Source organism: Mesoplodon mirus, assembly GCF_964341445.2.
Source record: "Mesoplodon mirus genome assembly, chromosome: 2".
NCBI classification, from domain to species: domain Eukaryota; kingdom Metazoa; phylum Chordata; class Mammalia; order Artiodactyla; family Ziphiidae; genus Mesoplodon; species Mesoplodon mirus.
Genome location: NC_138977.1, coordinates 88,761,077 through 88,785,182, shown reverse-complemented (window position 1 = coordinate 88,785,182; position 24,106 = coordinate 88,761,077). Strand labels below are relative to the sequence as shown.

Here is a 24,106-nt window from a genome sequence, read left to right as displayed (position 1 = left end):
AAGCCATGCTTCAGATTCTTATGTGAATTAAATATCCTAACCTGATGTAATGCCTGACCTGTAGCAGGCTCTCCATAGACATTTCTTACCTTTGTCTCTGTTTCTGTGGTCTCAAAGTGAGTAACAGAGGCTAAAAGAGGTGGACTGATGCAGAAAATGGGCAACACATAGAAGTTCTTTCTCACTTGCCTGTTCTTATCCTGCCTAAATCTGTCATACCCAGGTGGGAAGCACTCAGGAACACTTACCAGAGGCGTTCTCCCTGAAGCAATCAGAAATATTTCACTTCAGGTCTGAAGAACTGTTTAGAATTTGGACAGATTCGGATGATGCACAGACTAGGCACACCTGATCCACTTAGAAAGAAGCTGACATTTTCCGACCTCTCAACTGCCTCTTCTAAATCCTTCACTACACCCTTTTCTTTTTCCACTCTCTTCCCACTGGAGCTGGTCTTGGGCATCTGCTGACCTGCCAGTTGCTGCTCCACATTCATCAAATAATATGGCACCTACCGTTCAGATGTCCCTTTCCTACTGAGTCTCACTGTCATTCTGGGCAGCCTCCACAGCTATGAAATATGATGCATCCGAGACATCTGAGTCCCTAGCTTCACAAGTTCTTTTCTTCCCTTTGCTTCAGCCTCTCCACCGTGGTCACCTGAGTCCTGACTCCAAGGTGCTTCATCTCCACAATTGTAACCTCTAGTACAGCATCTTATTTCCTGAACACAGCTTCCTCTGTTTCCAACTCTTACTCTCTTTCTCACTAAACCTGTTCTTCAACCTTATTGAGATATTTGTCCCCTTGATCTTCAACTTCCTAATAAATCCTTCCTTCCTATCATCCTGTCCCTCCTTCAGCTTAAGGTCTGTGATTTTTTATTTAAATGAGTCTCTCCTTACCTCCTTTGCCCCCTTGTCCCTCCACCCCAACTGCTGACCCCAATCTCAGATCATTCCAGGTATCTTCCTTTCGGGCTTTTTCCTACCTGAACTACTAGGCATGGTGAGAGATCACAGCACCGTGTGCACTGTTGCATCAGTTGGGACCCAGGGATACCTGTAATCCTTCCACAGACTCCTACTCCAGCTCTTTTCTGTTGCCTCACCCAACTGGAAAACTGGACATGGCCCCACTTGGAATCCTCCAGGGACTCCTCATCCTTGTTAAGGTAACAGAGCATCCAATGCAGGTAGTGAATCAACCCCTGCCTTCCTCTCCACCTCTTTCCTTGTCATTTACTCACAGAACCACATTCTCCATGACTTGATCTGCTGTGGTTTCCTGAAGGCACCCTGCTCTCTCACATGTTCGTTTTTCTGTATTTGCTACTGCTTCTGCCTAGAATATCGCTCCACGTTGTGGTATGCTGGACAGGTACCTGCTCTTTGTCCAAGATCTCTCTAGCCTTACCTTTTCAGGAAGCTTTATCTCAAGCTCACTGCAGAGGATTTAGTACATCTCCCCTTGGGTCCCACAGCACCCCTGGCCTGCCATCTCTGTGTGCTGGATAGCAGCTGTTTGACCCTCCAGATCCCTTTTCACCCTGTATTGGCTTAAAACGACAGAGATTTATTGTCTCCGTTCTAGAAGCCAGAAGTACCACATCAAGAAACTGGTGAGGCCATGCTCCCTCTGAAGGCACGAGGGAAGAATCTGTTCCACGTCTCTCTTCTAGCTTCTGGTAGCTGCAGGTATTCCTTGGTTTGTGGATGCATCACTCGAGTCCTGCATCTCCACATAGTGTTTTCTTTGTGTATCCCCACAGTCTTCCCTCTGTGTCCAAATTTCCCTTTTTTCAGCTATCAAATTTTTCTCATAACACTATTAAAATAATAATTTTAATATTTCACAAATTTTGAAACAAAGAAAAAATAATCTTTGAAATTGAAGAGGTGACTGACAGTTATTAACACTTATTTAATTTTCTTTTATGGGTCCCAAACCTTTTATTCAGTGTGGTACTCTTGCCTTGTTCCCCAATACTAGTTGTGAGCTCTTTAGGGCCATAATCATATTTGGGCTTCTTTCTGACAGCATCTGGCAGAGAACTTTCTACATAGTATTTATTTCTTGAATTGGACATAGACATTCATTTCTTGGAATGTATATGTTTCATTTAAATTTCATTTTCTAATTATTCATTGCTAACATACAGAAATAAAATGAACTTTTTTACATTGACTTTTTGTCATGTGACCTTGCTAAGTTCACTTATTTGTTCTAATATTTTTCTATAGATTTTTTAGTGTTGTTTACATATACTATAATTTCATCTGAAAACATAGTTTCACTTTTTTCCAATATAGACCCTCATTCTTTCTTTCTTCCTTTCCTTCTTCCCTTCTTCCTTCCTTCCTTCCCTCCTTCCCCTCCCCCTCCCCTCCCCCCCTCCTCCCCCACCCCCTCCTTCTCCTCCCCCACCCCTCCTCCTCCTCCTCCTCCTCCTGCCTTGAAGCCTTTCTTGACCATTATTTTGTCTTTCCCACTACTGTATTCAGAAATACAGATATGACTGGGGTCGTGCACCAAGGGCCAATAGCATACATAGAGTAATGTTTCTTTAAATGTGATACAGGAACTGAAATAGAATTACTTAACGGTGTTTGATAAAATTGTAGATTCCTGGCGCCCATGTCATTCCTCATTCATACTCTGAGAGCAGGGCCCTGGAATCTGCATTTTAAACAAGCTTCACAGGTATCATTCATACTAAATTTAGAAAACCTCTGCCTCATAATTAATTATGTTTGTATGTGTGGGTTTGTGTGTGTGGGGGTGCACAGCATGTCTTTCTGCTATTTGATATGAAAAAGATAAAAACTAAGGCTCAGCAAGGTTAAAAAGCTCACTTGAATTCATTCAACAAATAAGTGGTAGAGGCAGGTTTTGAACCCAAGTCAGAGCCTGACTGCTTCCTGAGCATTCATAGTTTATGTTCCAAGTTAATTTTGCCTGAATTGTTCATAAGATTTTCCCAATCATTTGCTTTGCTTTAGCTTTGTGAAGTTTTTTTACAGCCTCACATAAGGGAGAAAGTTTTATGATCCATTTAAAAATGAAATCTGAAACTTACTTTCTATAAAAGCAGTTGTTTCCTTTTGATTTGCAAATTTTTATTCAAAATTCATGTTTGAAAACCAGCAAAGCAATGAATTCTCTAAAAAAAGAATTTTTTGGTTCTTTTCAGATGTCTTGTTAACAATCCTGTGAGACCAAAAGAGTTGAAAAGCATATGAAAAGAATCAACAATTACTATTAAAAATCCTTTCTCGGGCTTCCCTGGTGGCGCAGTGGTTAAGAGTCCGCCTGCCGATGCAGGGGACACGGGTTCGTGCCCCGGTCCGGGAAGATCCCATGTGCCATGGAGCAGCTGGGCCCCTGAGCCATGGCCGCTGAGCCTGCGCGTCCGGAGCCTGTGCTCTGCAATGGGAGAGGCCACAACAGTGAGAGGCCCGCGTACCACAAAAAAAAAAAAAAAATCCTTTCTCGAACTACAAATTTTACCTTTAATACATGAAAAAAATTTTAATGCAAAAATTAAAAATAAAATATTAGCAGCTAGGATTCAATATATATGGAAAGAACTTACCATAATCAAGAAGAGTTTATTCCATAACTATTAAAATAATTTATTAAAGTAGCTCATCATGTTAATAGGGAAAATTAAAAGAAAAAAAGGATTATTTCTATAAAAGGAAGAGAGCCTTAATAAAAATCAACATTTATTCCAATTTCTAATTTTTAAAAATTGGTAAAATATGAATAAATGGAGATTTCTCTAACATGAATCAAACATCTCTCTTAAGCTAACAGTCAGCAATATGCTTAAGAGTGAAACTTTAAAACATTCTCATAAAGCCAAGAACCATACTAGGTATCTCTTAAGACAGTTGTCCAGTTGTTAAGACTCTGTGCTTCCACTGCAGCGGGCACGGTTTTGATCCCTGGTTAGGGAACTAGGATCCTGCATGCTGCGTGGGCAAAAAAAAAAAAAAAAAAGATTGTTACTTGTTCTGTTTTGGAATTTTTAGTCAAGGTAACTAGACATCAAAGCTAAATACCTCATGAAAAAGAGGAAAGAATAATTTGTGTAAGTGCTATGATTACATTACTGAAAACAGAAATTATTTAACAGAAAAACTATTAGAAATAATTTTTGTAAAGCTCAGTTAAGTTGGCTGGTTTCAAGATAAATAAATAAATAAATAAAATATTTTTATGATATAGCAAAAGCAATGAGTTAAAATATATCAAGGGAAAACTATCTTAACTATCTTAATAGAAACAAAAATACAAAACATCTAGAAATTAATAAAAATGTAGAATTGATATGTAGAAACTTTTTCAAAAACATAGAGGAAAATAATTTCCCAACTTATTTTATAATTTTAATGCAAACTCCATCAAAATCTTTACGGTTGGCAAGGCAAATTTAGAATGATGACATTTCAAACTAGTCAGGAAAAGATGGACTATTGGTTATTGATTTAGTGCTATTTATACTATTGACTAGTCATTTAGAAAATATAAAGTTGAATCCCTACCTCACACCTTATACCAAAATAAATTTGATAGATTAAAATCTAAATGTGAAAAAGGAAACCATAAAAGCAGTGGAGAAAATGTGTTGATAAATAATTATACGGTCTGGTGTGGAATTTTGAGTATCTTTATTTTTCTATTTATATTTTCTGTTTACTTTCTTCCTAGAGTGAATATGTATTAAAAAGTGATTGTGTGATATAAAAAAAAGTTTTTTCCTATGTAGAGTACTTAGGCCAACAAGAAATTATGGGACAAAGGAAGTGATTCTTTTTTTCTTCAGGTCCAAGCAAAGCCCAGGTTTGGTTCATTCTGACATATTGGATAATATTAGTTGTCCTTGTTTAATCTTTTTTACTCACGTAGTTTTTTCTATGTTGTGATGGATGAAATAATCATATATTCTCCTTTTCCTAATCATAAGGCACGGGGTCTCTCAGAAGGAGTAGTGATTGATGACAATAGGAAGCCAGCATGCTATAAATATAACCAGAATATCCATGCTGTTGCTGAAAAGGAGTCAGTGAAACAATTCTCTTCTTAAGGTGGTTGTTTCTTTAAAACTTACTTTAATTACATTTTAAAATATTTGCACACTTTTATTAACAGACATTACAAAAATTCTGTTTACTATTTATTGACTACTGGCTGCTAGTTGTTTTCATTAGTTGTATGAATACTAGGGTGAAATAAAGAGCATTATTTATGGCTATCCTCACTGGAAGATGTAATGTTTTAAAGAATGAAGTGTGCTTTTTACATTTTCCCACATCAAATGATTTTTTTCTTTTTCTTTTTTTGGTTTTTGCTTTTCTATTTTATTCATAACAAAGGCAAGTTTCCCTCCAAAACCCAGAGATCGGTGGTAGAAAAATAACAAAGGAAAAATCCCCAATCCGTATAATAAAAACCTGGGAGTGCAGGTTAGGGGGTGTGTGTTGTGGAGGAGGGGAGGGATGGATGGATAACCAGCCACAGAGGATTAGGTGGAGGTTTGGTACCTGCTGAAGTTGTCCAGCACCCGTCATCCTCTCAGCATGTTGGCCTTCTTTGGGTCTTCATCAGCAGGACCATAGCAAGTGACATTCGGTACAAGAGCTGGTGTTCTTGGAGCCTGTGAACAGATACTGGGTTTTTGTTTTGTCGACTGGAAAAAACACACAACTTAAAAGTTGAGAATTATATTTTCTTAGGGGACATTACTGAGGACTATAGTCCGGGAAGGCAACCTCTCAGATAACTCTGAGGGACTGATCCAAAGAGGTAAGGGAGGAACAAGAATATATAGGAGTTTTTGCTGGGGGAAAAAAAAAATCATGTAGTCGAACATCAAAAGATTACTGCTAATCACAAAAAACCAGACTTCTCAAGTTAATGATTTTAGTGCTTTACTATGTATGGGAAGAGTCAAGAGTCTGGACTCATTGAAATTATTCCTTTGATATGCATCTTAATTATCAAGGGCCAGTGTCCTGTTTTCTCCATCCTGAATTCCCCCAAGGGCGCACCTACCCTGGCGTCTGCAGTGGCTGATGGCTGAATAGCGGGCAACATTCATCTGTTGTTTACTGGAATGGCAGACAACATTCTTTGTTTACTGAAACAGCAGCATTTTAAAAAATCCACAGTGTCCTTTTGTTTTTCTGCTGACACATAGCACTTTATTTGTGGGGAGGCTTGGTCTGGGAGAGGGGAGGCCGGGATGGACACCTAGCACCCTTCTAGGCCCATTTTCCTGGACATCAGGTGTTATCTTCATGCAAGTTTGGAGGAAACACCCTTAGAGATAAAATCCCCAGGGGGCAGCGTTGTGACTGCCAAGCAGCAGGGGTTGGAGGAGCATCCTGGGCACAGCTGGGCCCTTGGGATGACAGGGCTTCAACGTTGGGCTCCATGTCCATGGTTAGAAAGCAGTGGCTGTACCTGTGCACACAGGCACATTGTTGGGGCCCACCAGGAACTTCTCCAAGTTCCAGGCCACGTCACTGCAGCACACTGAAGACCAGATGAAGTACTTGGGGCCGGTCATGAGTGCAGGGACGTTGTCATTGGACGCTGACAGGGCCTCAGGAAAGAAGGCAAGAGCGAGTGTGCCCACGTGCCATTCATGTTGCCTGAAGCTGGGCTGGAACCTGCTGCCAGGACAGATTTGGAGTTCAGGATCACTTTGTTCTTGGCGTTTTCCTGATGTCTGAAGTGGTTGCCCGGGAAGCTGAGCACTATGTGTATCAGAATAATTTAGGGGGACTTGCTGAAATGTGGATCAGTTGTATCTTTATTCACTCCAAAATTTGAATACCACTTGAGACCCTTTTATTTTTTCTGAATGCCTGTAGAAATTCACAGTTGATTACACCCATTTTGGTATTTTATTTTACTGCTTTTCATTGTTACTTAATTGTTGGATGTGCCTGTGAGGTCCCTATAGTTTTGTTCCACACATTGCCTAAATATTTCAAAGCTGGAGTAAATCCAAATTAAAAAAAAAAAAGAGTTCTACACGTCTGAATTTAAAAAATTTTTAAAAATACACAAAACCCTTGAATTTAAAAAAATACACAAAATCCCTGACTAGTGATTATTAAGTGCTTGGATCATGACTGTATTCTATTAAAAATAATTCCTACATGTAACTGGAAATAAGATTGTTATTTCAGCCTTAGAAGAATGATAGAGTGAAACTTTTGATTATGTATGTAAATATATAAAAAGTCTTCTTTTTTTCTCCCCAGCTATTAAGCTAACCATGAAGAAAATTATCATCAATACACGGCGCTCTTTTGTAAACATTCCCAATGTGATTGTACCAGATATTGAAAAGGAAATAAGAAGGATGGAAAATGGAGCATGCAGGTAAATGCATGCTTTTTTCTATGGTTTTTTTTTTTTTTTTTTTCCTGGCTGTGTTGGGTCTTCGTTGCTGCGCGCAGGCTCTCTCTAGGTGCAGTGAGCGGGGGCTACTCTTCGTTGTGGTGTGAGGGCTTTTTCATTGTGGTGGCTTCTCGTTGTGTGGAGCACAGACTCTAGGTGCGTGGGCTTCAGTAGTTGTGGCACACAGGCTCAGTAGTTGTGGTGCACGGGCTTAGTTGCTCCGTGGCATGTGGGATCTTCCTGGACCAGGGATCGAACCTGTGTCCCCTTCATTGGCAGGTGGATTCTTAACCAGTGCACCACCAGGGAAGTCCCTACTTTTTTTTTTTTTTTGGCGGTACGTGGGCCTCTCACCGTTGTGGCCTCTCCCGTTGCGGAGCACAGGCTCCGGACGCGCAGGCTCAGCGGCCATGGCTCACGGGCCCAGCCACTCCGCGGCATGTGAGATCTTCCCGGACCGGGGCACAAACCTGTGTCCCCTGCATCAGCAGGTGGACTCTCAACCACTGCGCCACCAGGGAAGCCCCCCATGTATTTTTAATACTAGCCAAAGTTCTTCAATTTAACTAAGCTTAATTTCAGTTTAACTTTTAATTTGAAACCTTGAACTTTGTACTTTATTTAATTCAGTGAATTTATTCTTTAGGACAGCCTTACTTATCTAACAAATGAACATAGATATTATTGTGGTGATTCTTTAGATGCACCTTTGCCAAATATTTCGTTAGTCACTGGCAAGACCTTTCCTCATGGGACATTTCACATCTAAAGGGATAACATTACCATAGAGAAATGTGAAAAAAAATACAAAGTGTGAAATGCTAACGTGTTTTAAAAGTATAATTTAAAGTGGTTACCCTATAAATGAATAAAATTTGTATAAATGTGGGTGAATTTACTTTTAGTGGAAGGAAATGTTATTACAGGTTCAGAAAACTGTATAACATGACCTGAAGTACAGATATCATACTTTTGATTTGATAAATATTAGCTAATCAATGCATCAAACAATATAAATATGGAAGACCTAGAAAGTAGTTTCTTAATTACACGTATTTTACTGGATTGTGCATATACTCTATCTAATTCTGTGTATTCTGAACAGTTGTCATCTCACTCTTATTAAAAACTGTTGTCTGTGTTCGTTTGAGAGAGAAAGAGACGAGAAATGAGACATGTTCCCCCACAATGGTTTAAAGCACTGATCTAATTAATCTCTGCCTCCTATTGAACCATAGCTCCTTTTCTGATGATGATGACAGTGCCTCTATATTTGAAGAATCAGAGAGTGAAAACACTCATGCAAGGGATTCCTTTAGAAGTAGTCAACGTGGAAGGGGACAGCCATCACAGAGGTGAGCAGTAGGATCTATCCCTCCACATCAGTGTTTAAACTATTATTTAGATGAAAGAAAGGTGTTCTACTCTTCCACTCAGTGGGCTTGGCCAACACTCCTGCTACCCAGCTACTCTGCAGGATCTCGGGAGTAAATTGCTACTTCTGTTCCTTACCCTCTTCTTCTCTTAGGAAACTGTCACTGCCTGATGATAATTTGTGTCCATGGGGTTCCAAGCCATGAACACTCTTGCTGATCATTTTCCCTGAGACCCGTGTCTGTCCCTTAGGAAACCTCATGCCTGAGTCCTCTCTGATTTCTTCCTTCTTTCTGATCCTTCTTCCAAGCAATTACATGTGAGAGGGTTTAGCTGTCATTCTCTAAAATGGTCTCTACCATTCAATCCTACTTTCAGGGAAGCAGAGCGCTAGGGTGAGTAACGAGATGAGAAAAGCTAAAAAATCCTTAGGGAAAAAAGTACTTGTGGAAACTTCAAACGTGTGACCCTGAGAGTGTGGGAAGAGTGTGGTATTGGTGTGGATCAGGGGTTCCCATCCTGCCAAACATATTTACTTCTACTTTGTTTTTTTCCCTCTTTTTTTTCCCCCTCCTGTTTCTTTTCTCACTGACCACCTTCAGCTTTCATACTGTTTTCATTTGTCTTGTCTTCCCTTCCTATCTTCCCGGACAATCTGTCTTAATTGCTTTCTGGGAGTTAGTAGCATCCAAACTGGCTTACTCAGAGTGTGGAGGATGGTATTGTGATGCATTGTGAGCACTGATTAATAAACATTTATTAGTTACTTTGGTTCATGGCCCTGATATTCAGCAACTCATGCTTCGTGGAGACTCTATATTTTCAAAAATTATCTAGGCACTAGTTAGTAATGGGTAGAACCTGAAAAGAATTTGTTCTTTAAGACTTTTTATTTACTATGGACATTACACACATGGTGACTATTATGATTTCACTGTGCTTTTTCATTTCCCAGGGAGCAGCACTTGCCTGGAGCCATTGCACTTTTCAATGTTAACAACAGCAGCAATAAAGAACAGTAAGTACATTGACAATAGTAAACCAAACCTTTGTTTTTAAAGAAAGACAGTAAAAAGGTAGAAATACATCTGAATGTGTTATACTGCAGATAAGGGCAAACTCTATCTAATCCAATGGCAAAGTTTTTCCATTATTTTGTCATTTGGTTATTTCTTCCTGAAAAATGTAGCTACTCATGTTACAAGTAATATGTATGTACGTATGTATGTATTTGAATATGTGTAGAAAAACCATGTTTATAGCATATATGAAATTGCCCCACCATGTGGTTAGGGTTAGGGTGGCTGACAAAATAAATAAAACATCATTAACCCTTCCCATTCTGAGCCAATGTGTCTTAGGTCAAGTTTCCCAGGAGACAGTCTCTGAGAAGGAGCTTTGTATACAGAGGTTTATTGGGAGTGCTCTCAGAAATGATACCTAGAAGGGAGTTAGGGGAGTAGGATTGGGTAGAAGGAGAAGTTGAACTTCAGAGAATAGAGTTGATGTGCCATGTGATGCTATGGGGAGCTCTGGAGAAGGGATGGCCCTTCAGAGCTGTTCCATAGTTAGGCAATAGGACTGGGCTTTGTACCCATGTGCAGTCATTGTATGAGGACTGCCTCTAGGATGGGGTGCATAATTTTGAGCACGGTGGCTTCCTTCAGCCAAGGCCAGCCAAGGGAGAGGGAAACTATGAGCTGGCAGCAACCCAAACTGGATAGTGGCACTGGTCAAAGCCCTGAGGCAAAAAAGCAAATTAGTATCCATAATATATATTGATTCAAGTCAAGGTTATTTGATGCCCTTTCCATGGTGTAATTAACTTGCCATCAAGTGACTGATTGCTTTCCTCAAGTAATGGAGCTCTTTTAGAGTCATAGCATTAGTCTTTGTAACTGGAAGACTGGACATTCAGCAATAGCAGCAGTTAAATCGCCTGGGTGAACGGGACCTCATGTGTTGGGCCCATGAATAGTCTCCATCTCTGCCACCATGGTTGCACCATTCATATCCACATTGTGCCAGCATTGAGGATGCCAGTGACAGAGGTTGGCTTTGTCAGCAGGCTGATTTATTCTGTCTACTTGGTTGTTCTTTTCTTTTCCATGGCACCTACTATTTGATGGGCATTAATATGGGATACAAAGGTTTTAAAACCTTGTGCTCATGCCCATAAAGTCCATTTAGTCTGCCTATTCTCCAGAATTATTTTTCCCGATCTTGCAATATTTTTTCATCAGGTCCCTGACCAACCACCCAATGCATTGTGACTGCCCATGAATCACTGTATATTCTTTTTAAAAAAAATAATAAATTTATTTATTTATTTATTTATGGCTGCCGTTGGGTCTTCATTGCTGCGTGCAGGCTTTCTCTAGTTGCAGCGAGTGGGGGCTACTCTTTGTTGCAGTGCACGGTCTTCTCATTGTGGTGGCTTCTCTTGTGGCAGAGCACGGGCTCTAGGCACGCGGGCTTCAGTAGTTGTGGCTTGCAGGCTCTAGAGCGCAGGCTCAGTAGCTGTGACGCATGGGCTTAGTTGCTCCGCGGCATGTGGGATCTTCCCAGACCAGGGCTCGAACCCGTGTCCCCTGAATGGGCAGGTGGATTCTTAACCACTGTGCCACCAGGGAAGTCTGCCTTGTATATTGTTAATTTAGGCCATTGCTTTTTCCCCACAAAGTAGATGATTGTGCATTGCTTAAAGCTGTGCCATTGGTAAGATTAACCTCAGTATCTTTTAAGGCCACCTCTAGGTAAGGCTGTATTGTAGACAACAGCTCATTTTGGCTTGCATCCAGATGCTAAGCTGACCCACCCACAGATCATGCTCCATCAGTTGTTCCTGTAAGCCCAGTATATGGCCATGGGTCAGGGGGGGAGGAATAGCTTTGATGCAGCAGTGGTAGATGACATGGGGCGAGGGTGCCGAGCCACCTGCTCAGTCCCAAGTACATCACTTTATCATGTGACAGGTTGCAATACAACCTTATGACTTGTTAGTTCTGGAAGGATCCAGCTCATGGTCAGCAGTCATTTTCTGTCCCATGGTTAGATAATCCTCTTTCAGGACCCAATTAACATGATGTCATTGATATGGATATAGTGGACCAATGTGATACTCTGAGGAATGTCCACATGGTCCAGGTCCCTCTAGATTATGTCATGACAGTGGGAGGGAGAGTTAACATAGCCCTGGAAAATAGTGTAAATACATACTGTTTTCCATCCCATGTGAATATGAACTGTTTCTGACCCTCTTCCCCGGTAGTGGTTAAAAATAACACATTCACCACGATTGACCCAGAACCTTAGGAATATGGTATTGATTGGGTGAGTGTATTGTTTTTCACATCTGCCACAGTGACTACAATTGGAGCTATTATTTGGTTGATTTTGCATTAGTCTGCTGCCATCCACCAGGATCCATTTGGTTTTAATAGGGGCCAGACATTGAATTAAATGAGGGTGTGATGGAGAAGCACCACCCCTGCATGCATTAGGTCTTTAAGGATTGCATTTCCTTTCCTGTCCAGGTTGCAATATTGCTTTTTGCCAGCAGGTAGGAGGCAGCTTTAGGGCTTCCACTTGGTCCTCCCCACTATGTTAGCTCTTATTCCACAAGCCAAGGAACTAGTGGAGATGAGGAGATGATTGTCATTCTGCCAATGACTAAATAAATGCATTCCATGTTTACATAGAGGAACTGGACAAATGACCACAAGGGGGCATCCTTAGACCCAGTGGAGGCCCCACAAATTACTACCAAACCACCATATGTCCCTCACTTTAATGGGGGTGGGGCATGATGATGCTTTAGTCCCTGGGTCTCAATATCAACTTGGGTCCTGTGTGAAAATGGCCTTTAATGTATCTAGGTATTCTTTTTTACCCCCAGTGTACAGTTACTTAAGTAAATGATCATTGGTTTTCTTTGGAGGAAAGACTGGGGAAATCATTACTGAATATACTTGTCATGGTGTTGCACAGTCCTTCTTCATGGGGACTGGGCTTCTCCTCTGACTGGTGGTTTCATTTCTGAGAGCTACCTCAGGTTTAGAAACTATTCAAGGGGTTGTGACTTTTTATTGGGGTAAGTTGCCATTAACCTGCTGAGCATCCATTTCCAGTTTGTTTTTTATTATAAATGTAAAACAGTACCCTAACAAGTCAACAAGGCGCCCATCTATCTAGGAATACAGTATTCTGTTAACCTCTTCCATAGTGCTCTGTGGGTTAAGACCCTGGCTACTATGCTCACCTTACTGATAATTAAAATTATCAGACCTGTTTCTCTTCTGATGGGTAAGCACTGCCACTGGTCTCTGTGATTTCTAGATCCTGTCATCCCTATTGCTCTCAGGGAAGTCTAGTTCTGTACCCAGTTCAGCATCTCTCACTATCAGCCCTGGTCTACAGAGGACAGCACCAATGAGCTTCTCAGTAATGTTGGTGCCCCTCTCACCAGCACATTCCCTGTCATTTTTGTATCCTCTGAGCCCTCTTAGGGAACATAATCAGTTGGTGGGCTATTTTTCTTACTTAGTATATCCATTTTAGCCTACCACTTCTCTGAATCTTTCTGATACCTTCCTCCACCATGTGCCATGGCATTTTATAATTTATATTTCACTTACTGTGAGCTGTCACCTTTTCTGAGCTTCTAAGAGCCATCCAAGAAGTGTGCCAGCACCATCTCCCAGAGTCTATGTTAGGGTGTTAAATCTTGTATCATAGGAATGTACTCCCATAGCAATAAACTCCCCCTTATCTAACTTTATGTTCTGTTTCTGTTTGTACATGACAATCTTAGGTGCCAAGCCCCATCTCCTTGTCAATTTTATCTCCTATTTCTCCTTAGTAGCAGCTTTCTAGTTCTGCTGGGCCATTCCTATACAGACTAAGTTCATTTGTATATTTGCACCTGAAAATTTTCCTCCCTTTAACATCCTTTCTCTTCTTTTTTTTTTTTTTGCGGTATGCGGGCCTCTCACTGTTGTGGCCTCTCCCGTTGTGGAGCACAGGCTCCGGACGCGTAGACTCAGCGGCCATGGCTCACGGGCCCAGCCACTCCGCAGCATGTAGGATCTTCCCAGACCGGGGCACGAACCTGTGTCGCCTGCATTGGCAGGTGGACTCTCAACCACTGCGCCACCAGGGAAGCCCCCTTTCTCTTCTTCTTAACCTCTCCAACTCTTACCCATACTCTGAGGCCTAGGTTTAGACCTACTTCCCTTTAAAAGCCTTCCCTGACTATCACAGTGGTAACGAGATGCCTGATCATTCATGTCTGAATAATACATTTTCCCAAGATATCTGAGCCAACAATGACAGCCTACTATGTCCTTAGCTCTGTCTGACTCAAGAATCCATTCTTCTGCTGATAGAGAAAGCCAAATGCAGAAGGAGCCAGCTAATCCCATATTCTCCACTCAAGAAGAAATTGTATAAAGAAGAAGGTGATCTCAAATCTGGTGAATGATTCTAATTAGGATTCTACGCTGTTACCACAGAGCTTTTTGTCTGCTCATAAAACATTGCTTCAGCCAGGATTACCCCTCTAAAGAAATTTGATGGCATTTTCTTGAAATTCTCAAAACTCTTATTCAAGTATAAACACAAGTGACATCAAGAAGCTTAAATTTTAAGTACCCATTTTTTGGATATACATTGAGACTTTGAAAGTACACTCTTGGGGGCTCTTGTTTCTTAAATTTCCCTCCCTGGGTTTATGCCTTTATCTACCTCCATTTTCTCCAATTTTCCACACGCACTAATTCCCAGGAATTTTATTTGTTTATTGTCTGGGTGCATGTCTATTTCTTGTTGAACCCACCATTAGGAGATCAGATTTCTGGTCTCTAAATATGGGGGCAGGTCTTTGAACACGGGGGCAGGTCTTTGAACACAAAGCCCAGAATTCTTGCCCAGTGCAGAGGAAGGTAAACAAGAATGGAGGTCAGAATGTAATTTGATTATGTGATATATTGGTTTTTTTCTATAGAAAACCAAAAGAAAAAAAGAAAAAGAAAAAAGAAAAGAAGAGGTAAGTAAGACTTTGGCATGAATCACCCCACATTTTTCTATCCATAACATTTTTGTATTTTGCCAACTACATCCCTCATTTCTTCAGCAAGCCAGATGATAAAAATGAAAATAAAAAGGACCCAGAAAAGGAAAAGAAGAAAGAAAAGGACAAAGACAAGAAAAAGAAAGAGGAGAAAAGCAAAGACAAGAAAGAAGAGTAAGTATTTTTACTGGCATTGAAATTAGGAATAAATTTGTGATGGGTTTAGGATGCAGGGATAATTTCCCACAAGTTTATAGTAAAGAGGCCCAGTGTAAAGACTAAATAAATTGTTATCAAATGTGAATTTAATTTTTTTCAAATTTCCTTAAAATTAGCAATGGTAGCCTTAGTTTTCTAATCAAGAATTTTCAGCGTCATGGTTAATTTCCTTCCTTAAACACTGGTGAAGATAAACTTACCACTGGGACAGATTTAGGATCCAAAGAAAATTGCGTTTCTAGGATCTTACCATCAATATTTTTAGTCGAAATAAAAATGTAATAATTTCATTAACATTTTTGAGTCATAAATACTGTGTGGCAAATAATCCAAAGTAAAGTAGTCTCATTGCAAAAGCCATGCCTAATTTTGAGAGCAGTATAAATGCTGTCAAAACATCAGCTATTTGAAAGAAACTTTTTAAAACATTTGAGAGTTAGAGTTTCACAAGGATAAGGCTGAGTGATATTTTCAGAGCTATCTTTTTGCTTTTTATTAAAGAAAATATTGTCTTCTAAACTTACTCAAAGAAAACTCTTTACCAGATGATGGTTTACTTATTTGTGCCTGTTAGAAATGTGTTGATGTTGTATAAAAGAAAAAATCCTTAAAAATATAAATTTGATACCAGAAAGTTTAAAAAAAATGTCCATTTGATCATATAGTTCCTTCCTTCCTTCTTTCTTTTGCCCTCTATTGCCTCTCAATTCTTCATACACACTTAAGAACAAGCACTTTATATTAGATTGTGTTATATTCTTCTCTCCATACAGATGAGAAAGAAGCCATGAGTTCCCCCTCACAGTGTGGTCCCCAATTGTTTTGTTACCTGGTAGGAGGAGTGGTAAAATCATCATTGTCCCACCAACCATTGCCTACCAAAGGGGTCTGTGGAATATCCAGAGTTCGGCATGATCTATGCCATTGTTCTCTCTCCGTAGCTGGAGTGATAGAAGTGTCTGCAGCATCACAGTAAAACAAGGTTTTTAATAAAAGTCTAAAGTATGGTTTAATGTAAGACTAGTAATTTAACTATCTATCCACCCCTGCCTAACCAGTTTCTTATGACTAATGCACTTATGCCAAGCTAGTCTTCCCACTGTGGAGTGAGCTTCTTCAGCTTATTTCTAATTCATCAATTGTGGGCGATGGGCATAACCATATTTGATATTTGAAATAAAAATATTCTTGTTTCTTGGTAACCTTCCCCTTTATTTCCAATTGCTGCTAGGGAGAAGAAGGAAGTCATGGTTATTGATCCCTCAGGAAGCACGTATTACAACTGGCTGTTTTGCATCACCTTACCTGTCATGTACAACTGGACCATGATTATTGCAAGGTGTCTATATATTTTTGTGGATCTCAAACCACTTCTAGTTTCCAAGTTAACTGACTTAACAGTTTGGCCTAGAGCTCTTTAGGACATACCTCCTTTCTCCACCACAGGTTGTGAAGAGAGGCTGCATCATTCTCAATGTGTTTTCCTAAGAGCAAGAGTAGCTGCTTTGGTTCCCAATATCCTTGGAAATCCAGTATGGGGATGGGGGTGGGGTGGGGATAGTTTTAAACTTTTGATTGCTCAATCATTTAATTAGAACTTTGGGAGAAACTTTTTATTTTCTTTGGCCTGCAAGAAAAAAATTTTGCCAAGACTGGAAAAAGATCAAGGATCTAGGTTTTATAGAGCAAGATGTGTTTCTCAAGGGATATCTATGGTTCCTTATCTTTTAGACAGTAAACATCTCAGCCATCCAGGACCTAGCATGATTTCCCAAGGCATTTTGGGTACAAATAGTCAACATGAACCTGGCTATCAATGTGTATCACCCAAAAATACTTTGATGTTAGCTTGAAGTCATTTATTCTCAGTTGATGTTTTCACAAAGCTGACTAGCATAATGGAAAGAATGTTGAAATTCAGAAGTGTGAGAAAACTAAATCCAACCCTCAGATTTGGGAATAGATTTGGGAAAGCCATGGTTGATTAAATGGACTCCAAGGACCCCTCCTCGCCTTAGTGTGTTATACTTCTCATCGTGATAAAAATTATACAAAGAGGACTTTTACTTAAATTGGTCCCATTTCATTTTATTTATACAAGTTTTTCTTTTACAGAGCATGTTTTGATGAACTTCAGTCTGATTACCTAGAATATTGGCTCATTCTTGATTATTTATCAGATATAGTCTATCTTCTCGATATGTTTGTACGAACAAGGACAGGTAAATATGTTGTTTTGGATATTTTGTAATTTCATGCTTTTATCTCTATGTATAACTTGAAATTTCTTTCTTTTCTTTTTTTTTTTTTTTTTGCTGTACGCGGGCCTCTCACTGTTGTGGCCTCTCCCATTGCGGAGCACAGGCTCCGGACGCACAGGCTCAGAGGCCATGGCTCACGGGCCTAGCCGCTCCGCAACATGTGGGATCCTCCCGGACCGGGGCACGAACCCGTGTCCCCTGCATCAGCAGGCGGACTCTCAACCACTGCGCCACCAGGGAAGCCCAACTTGAAATTTCTTAATTCAAGTATTCTTCAAAAAAAAAAGACTCACAAAAATTTGTTTTAGAGGAAAAAGCACTCTTGAAAGTAAGAGTACCATATACCCACCCACAGGCTTAGGCCACTCCAGCTGATTCAGAAGGATGTTACTAGGCAACCTTCTGGATGTGGATTGATGGCTTTCCTCCATTTTTCTGTTCATTGGGTTTATACCAGGAGAGAGGAATAGAGAGAACAGAAATATTCTGCCAGTTCTCTGGGGAAAGGGTAATTGCTACTTAACAGAGATACCTTGAAGAGGCATGGGGGGAAATGTCATTGTACTCAGCAGAGCTGTACTAGAAATTTTATAAGAAACAGGATGTACATCCTTAATTCAACTTTGTGGTCCATGATGAGGCATTATTGACCAATAATCTGGGCAGGATCTGATAGCTTCCGACTTAAGTATTCTTGTTAAGTAGGTATAAGCTCATTTTTCTATACTACCACATGCAAAGGTAACCTGTGTATGCAGAGTATTGCTTTTAAGAATCATTATGTAAAATAAAGACATTCTCTAATATCAGTGCACTGGAGCAATGCTTCAGTTCAGTTCTATGCACAGCTCTGGTAACCAGGAAGAGAAACAAATTTTTCCCTAGTGAAATATATCCTGGTATTGAAATTCTGGGTTTAACACACAAGGTGCATGGTAGCAGCTTAAGAGAAAGGAAAATCCCAGATGTCTAAGGAAGCCTGGGAGGGGCAAGAAAGAGATATGAAAGTGAAGCCTCAAATGACATATGCTTCACATTGAAGGGGCAAGGCAAGAATATGCACAATAGTCAAGCAGCAAGGAGGTACCCAAGCTTCAAGGGTGGGGCTGGGATTCTGACAAAAGAGTGGCATGAGGAATTAAGCACAGTGCTAGAAAAAGAAAACTTTCCAAGAACCCTGTTCATAAAAGGCATAGCTTTACTTGGACAAGATGCTGACTCTAGAGAGGTCTGTATATATACCTTGTATATATACATTGCATATAATCTCTCACTTCTGTACTTACAAAGCTTTACTTTTTATTTCTGCAAAAGAACATTTTCCACAGCCATATGTTGATCAGTACTCATATCTTATTACATTGCTAAAAGCATATTTATTGGAATGAACTCTTGTTTTGAACTCAATGAAGTTTGTTGAGAGTTACTTTAGAAAAATTTACAGTGGCATAAAAAGGAAAAAACATTACTTTTTTTTTTTTCTATTTTAGGTTACCTAGAACAAGGACTACTGGTGAAGGAAGAGCTTAAACTCATAGAGAAATATAAATCAAACTTTCAATTTAAACTTGATGTTGTATCAGTGATACCAACTGATCTGCTGTATTTTATTCTGGGCTGGAGCTATCCAGAAATTAGACTAAACAGACTACTAAGGATCTCTCGAATGTTTGAGTTCTTCCAGAGAACAGAAACAAGGACAAACTACCCAAACATCTTCAGGATTTCTAACCTTGTTATGTATATTGTCATCATCATCCATTGGAATGCGTGTGTGTACTTCTCTATTTCCAAAGCTGTTGGATTTGGAAATGATACGTGGGTCTATCCTGATGTTAACGATCCTGAATTTGGCCGTTTGGCTAGAAAATATGTATACAGCCTTTACTGGTCTACACTGACTTTGACCACCATTGGTGAAACACCACCTCCTGTGAGGGATTCTGAGTATATCTTTGTGGTGGCTGATTTCCTAATTGGAGTGTTAATTTTTGCCACCATTGTTGGTAACATAGGTTCTATGATTTCCAACATGAATGCAGCCAGAGCAGAATTTCAAGCAAGAATTGATGCAATCAAGCAATACATGCATTTTCGAAATGTAAGCAAAGATATGGAAAAGAGAGTTATTAAATGGTTTGACTATCTGTGGACCAACAAAAAAACAGTGGATGAGAGAGAAGTCCTGAAGTATCTACCTGATAAACTAAGAGCAGAGATTGCCATCAATGTACACTTAGACACGTTAAAAAAGGTGCGCATTTTTGCCGACTGTGAAGCTGGTCTGTTGGTGGAGTTGGTCTTGAAATTACAACCCCAAGTCTACAGTCCTGGAGATTACATTTGCAAGAAAGGGGATATTGGACGAGAGATGTACATCATCAAGGAAGGCAAACTGGCCGTGGTGGCAGATGATGGAATCACTCAGTTTGTAGTGTTGAGTGATGGCAGCTACTTCGGTGAGATCAGCATCCTTAACATTAAAGGCAGCAAAGCTGGCAATCGAAGAACGGCCAACATTAAAAGTATTGGCTACTCAGATCTGTTCTGTCTCTCAAAAGATGACCTCATGGAAGCTCTAACTGAGTACCCAGATGCCAAGTGTATGCTAGAAGAGAAAGGGAAGCAAATCTTGATGAAAGACGGTCTACTGGACTTAAACATTGCAAATGCTGGAAGTGATCCTAAAGATCTTGAAGAGAAGGTCACTCGAATGGAGGGGTCAGTAGACCTCCTGCAAACAAAGTTTGCTCGGATCCTGGCTGAGTATGAGTCAATGCAGCAGAAACTGAAGCAAAGGCTAACCAAGGTTGAGCGATTTCTGAAACCACTTATTGACACAGAATTTTCAGCTATTGAAGGATCTGGAGCTGAAAGCGGGCCCACAGACTCTACACAGGACTGAAAAGCTGGTTATTCATAAGGACATACCTCAAGATCCTTTTGGTGATGTGATGATGGCACCTGTAAGTTGAAAGAAGAGAATGATTCAGCTGGGAATTTTTCCATAAGGAAAATGTGCTTTGGTGCAGGGCACCAAAGGCCGTACACTCACTTGTGCGGTACTGTGGCTAAAGAATCATCACACTTAGAATTTTTCACAATGGATAACGTGCAAAGATATAAACCAATTAACTTATTAATATTTGTATCTTCTGATTTTTTCACATGTGCTTCTTTTATGTAACACTCTTTATAAAAGTGAACAAGTATCCCTCACTTTCAGGCAATTTATATTGTTAAGGAGCAACTGGGAGTTACCGTGTACATCATGTTCAGGATACCATTTAAAAAGAATTAGAATGGAATAAAGTAAAATAAAACCTAAAGCTGTAGTGGATATTATTTATTTGATAATTTAATAGAGAGTTTAGGATATTTTAGAGCTTCTGGGGCATTTTAGGGACCTTAATCATTTTACTCTAGGGCTTGGGAAGAATGGTTGAGAAAAACTTCTTACTGATAAAAGCATGACAAACCATATATATATATATATATATATATATATATATATATATATATATATATGAAATTGAAAATCATAAGATGTTATAGGAATCTTTTATAATAAAATTTTTTTAATTATCTAATTATTAAGACCTGACAGCAGTGGCTACTATCTTCTTTCTCTTGACTGACCAGCAATAAGAAAAAAAGATAAAGGTAATAATACTCTTGCTGGGTGATGAACAAAGGAAATTGTTGTTAGAAAAGGAGACCTGAAAGTTCTATGGTCCAGCATGGGCATCATGGGAGCTTCTTAGAAATTCAGAATCTCAGGCCCTACCCCAGACCTGCTGTATCAGAATCTGAATTTTAACAAACCCCTAGGTAATTCATACATTAAAGCTTGAGAAGCACTTAGCTAGAGAACCAGGAAGGAGTTAATGGGAGGATGGTTCTAGAAAAGAAAAGGGAACTATATGACAATTGTGTGCTCATGGAAGACATTGCTAATCAATTATACAACTCTACTGCTAAACCCAGATGTGGCTCAATAAATTCTCAACACAGATCACTGGAATTGATATCAGATTTCTATACGTGCCTGTAATAATACGACTTAACGTGGCTTCTTGTTAATTTGACATTTCAGATATCTATGTGGACCTCAATCGGTGCATGCCAATGGTAGAATTTATCCTACTCTACCAATAGAATATTTATTGAATTATACATTGTCTTTGCAGCCTTACGTTTCCCTTCTACATTTTATCTGTCTCTTTTATATCGGCAGGCAGGTACTTCTTCACTACAGAGGAAGTGGCTAGTCCTGGAGTGGGTGGATCGTAAGTAATATATAATATGGTTTCTGCCTGAAACAAGTGCTCCTTTTCCTCTCTTTCCTTTCTTATTCTTATTCCTTCTCCTCCAACTGCATTTTATTCTTTTCTTTGTGTTCTTTCTTGCCTGTTATAAAAACCTCTAGACATTGTAAAAAGCCTTGCTGGCTCCTCATAGCAGGCGGATTCAGTAAGATAGGAGTGAGTGAGGGTTACACACCTGGCTCACGGCTGGCTCCCAAAGTAGAAGCGGCCCCAGTCACAGCATCCAGGTGGGGGGGATTTTGAATCTGACCTGGGCTAGAGACATATCCAAGAGTTCTGATTTGATGACCTCTGATCCAAAGCTCTGTGAACTTACATCAGATAGGTAGCAGATTCTTGGTTCAAAGGCTTGGGCTAAGGAGGGTTTAGCCAATTCCTTTTTCATGACTCTTCCAGGTAGAGGCTCTGACAGGTGGTGGTGAAGGCTCCAGTTTTAGACACCTGGAGTACAAAGCAGAGGTTCACAACTGGGCTTTGGCTTCATGAGGGGATTAAAAAAAAAAAAAAGACAGGGAACATGCGGCTTTGGTGAGACTGATGGTAAGTGTGCTGACCTGGGTACAGGTAGATGTCAAAGCAGGAGCTCACCTTTTAGCAATCCAGGGACCGTCTGTTTTCCAAGCTGATCCCACACTCCAGTTGGCTGTCTGGAGCTAGCATCTTAACATATTAAGACTAAGACAAGCTTGACATAAGGACAAGTGAGGGCTGGCTGAAGTTTAAAGATCTTTAGTAACTGTATCTGAGAGGAAATGAGAGAGAGAATTCTGGGACTTGTAGGTGGCACATCAGAGGGAGAGCAGAAACCCCATGACCTAGTCTTGCCAGTATGTCTGATAAGTACTGTATCTCCCTCCCCAACTCTGTTATCAAAATAAGGTAATATTCTCATAGGAAGAGATCACTTCAAAGTTTTGCACATATTTAAAAAAGAAACCAAAATTTCTAACTTGACATATGGTGTAAATAAGCTTCTTACCATTAGGAGGCAATGTTGGCCTATAATTATAACCTTCAGAACCTGAAGCTGTATATTTTTTTCTCCATGGAAATTATAGGTGGTAAAATCAGAGCTCTTTGGTAATAGTAGGCAATTCTTTTCTAACGTGGATATTTCCAGAAGATTTTAATATAGGATATATACTAGTCTAAAATGAAAACATGATCAAATAAAGTATAAAATGCAAATTTAATGGGTAAAATAACAAGATAAATGGAAGCTTTTCAGTATTATTTTCAGGAAGTTCATCTAGGCACTAATAATAATTCCATTACAAGAAGCTTTTACCAATGTATAAGATATATATTAGAGGTAAGCAAAAAGGGAAAAAAAAGAGCAAGCAGCATTTATATTGAACTTCAGTTTATATTTTTATTTTTTAAAAAGTCCATTGCTTTAAAATGTTTGAGAACTACAGATCTGCTTTAAAAGTGTTGGAAGTATGCCTGGCTTGGATGCTGTCAGTTTAGGAGATATTCTTCCTATGACTACTGAAATTGTATTATTGGATATCCTAGTTTATAGACTGTTTAGAATATAAAGTACCAAACAAGAGGCTTATAGACTCAGAAGAAATTGTTTGCTATTTGCTGGACTAGTTTATCTCTAGATGAAGGGAGAAAGTGGGAAATTCAAGGAAAGGGAATCAGAGAACGTAGAAAATGTACAAAGACTCTATAGGGATCACCTAGTTCACCCCTCCTCATTTTACAAATACAGAAATGATCAGGGAACATTAAAATTGATGAGGATGTAGTAATAGGAATTTTGAGTGAGAGTGGGAATTTTTACCATATGTTGGAAAGGAATATGCTAATATCTGCTAGAGCCCAAAGTTGGATTAACCTAAAACCCAGCAATTTCATTCTTCGGTATGTATAGTCACTACAAAAATTGGCCACATTCTTCAACAGTGAGACATGTTGAAGAATGTTTATAATAGTAAAAAATTGTAAACAACTTAAATGTTCATCAAATGGAGACTAGACATATAAATTGGAATATATGCATATAATAGAATTATAGAAAATGTTTGAATAGTAACAAAATAACACGTAGTTTAGTCTGTGCCAGGCTCTGTCCCCAGTACTTTACAGATATCAATTCATTTAATCCTCATGCCAACCTATAAGGTAGGTCCATTATGTTTCCTGTTTAACAGATGAGGAAATGGAGTCACAGAGAGTTTAATTAGCCTGAGGTGCACAGGAAGGAAGTGGCACAACTACTATTTGAATCCAGGCAGTGAGGCTCCAGGGTGCCTGCTCTTAACACTTTCATTTGTGCAGACTCTTGTATGTACACATAATATCATCTATACAAAACTTACAAACATACAGCACAATACTAAGTAATGCTTATGGATCTGTACCTATGACGTAACAGTTTAATAACAAGCATGGGAATGAGAATAGAAATCAGAAAAGTGGTTACT

The 24,106-nt window shown here is 39.6% G+C and overlaps 1 protein-coding gene across 1 annotated transcript in view; it reads left to right on the top strand.

The window, feature by feature from the left end:
• Positions 1 to 20,585, top strand: part of CNGA1 (cyclic nucleotide gated channel subunit alpha 1) — a 41,819-nt gene extending 21,234 nt beyond the window's left edge. Inside the window, exons 2-9 of the mRNA XM_082645337.1 lie at positions 7,281 to 7,401; positions 8,658 to 8,774; positions 9,749 to 9,811; positions 14,798 to 14,839; positions 14,927 to 15,037; positions 16,314 to 16,421; positions 17,198 to 17,304; positions 18,834 to 20,585. Of these exons, the coding sequence (XP_082501463.1) occupies positions 7,295 to 7,401; positions 8,658 to 8,774; positions 9,749 to 9,811; positions 14,798 to 14,839; positions 14,927 to 15,037; positions 16,314 to 16,421; positions 17,198 to 17,304; positions 18,834 to 20,248 (2,070 nt within the window). The 5' untranslated portion in view covers positions 7,281 to 7,294 and the 3' untranslated portion in view covers positions 20,249 to 20,585. The remainder of the gene's footprint in view (positions 1 to 7,280; positions 7,402 to 8,657; positions 8,775 to 9,748; positions 9,812 to 14,797; positions 14,840 to 14,926; positions 15,038 to 16,313; positions 16,422 to 17,197; positions 17,305 to 18,833) is intronic.
• The last annotated feature ends 3,521 nt before the right edge of the window (positions 20,586 to 24,106 follow it).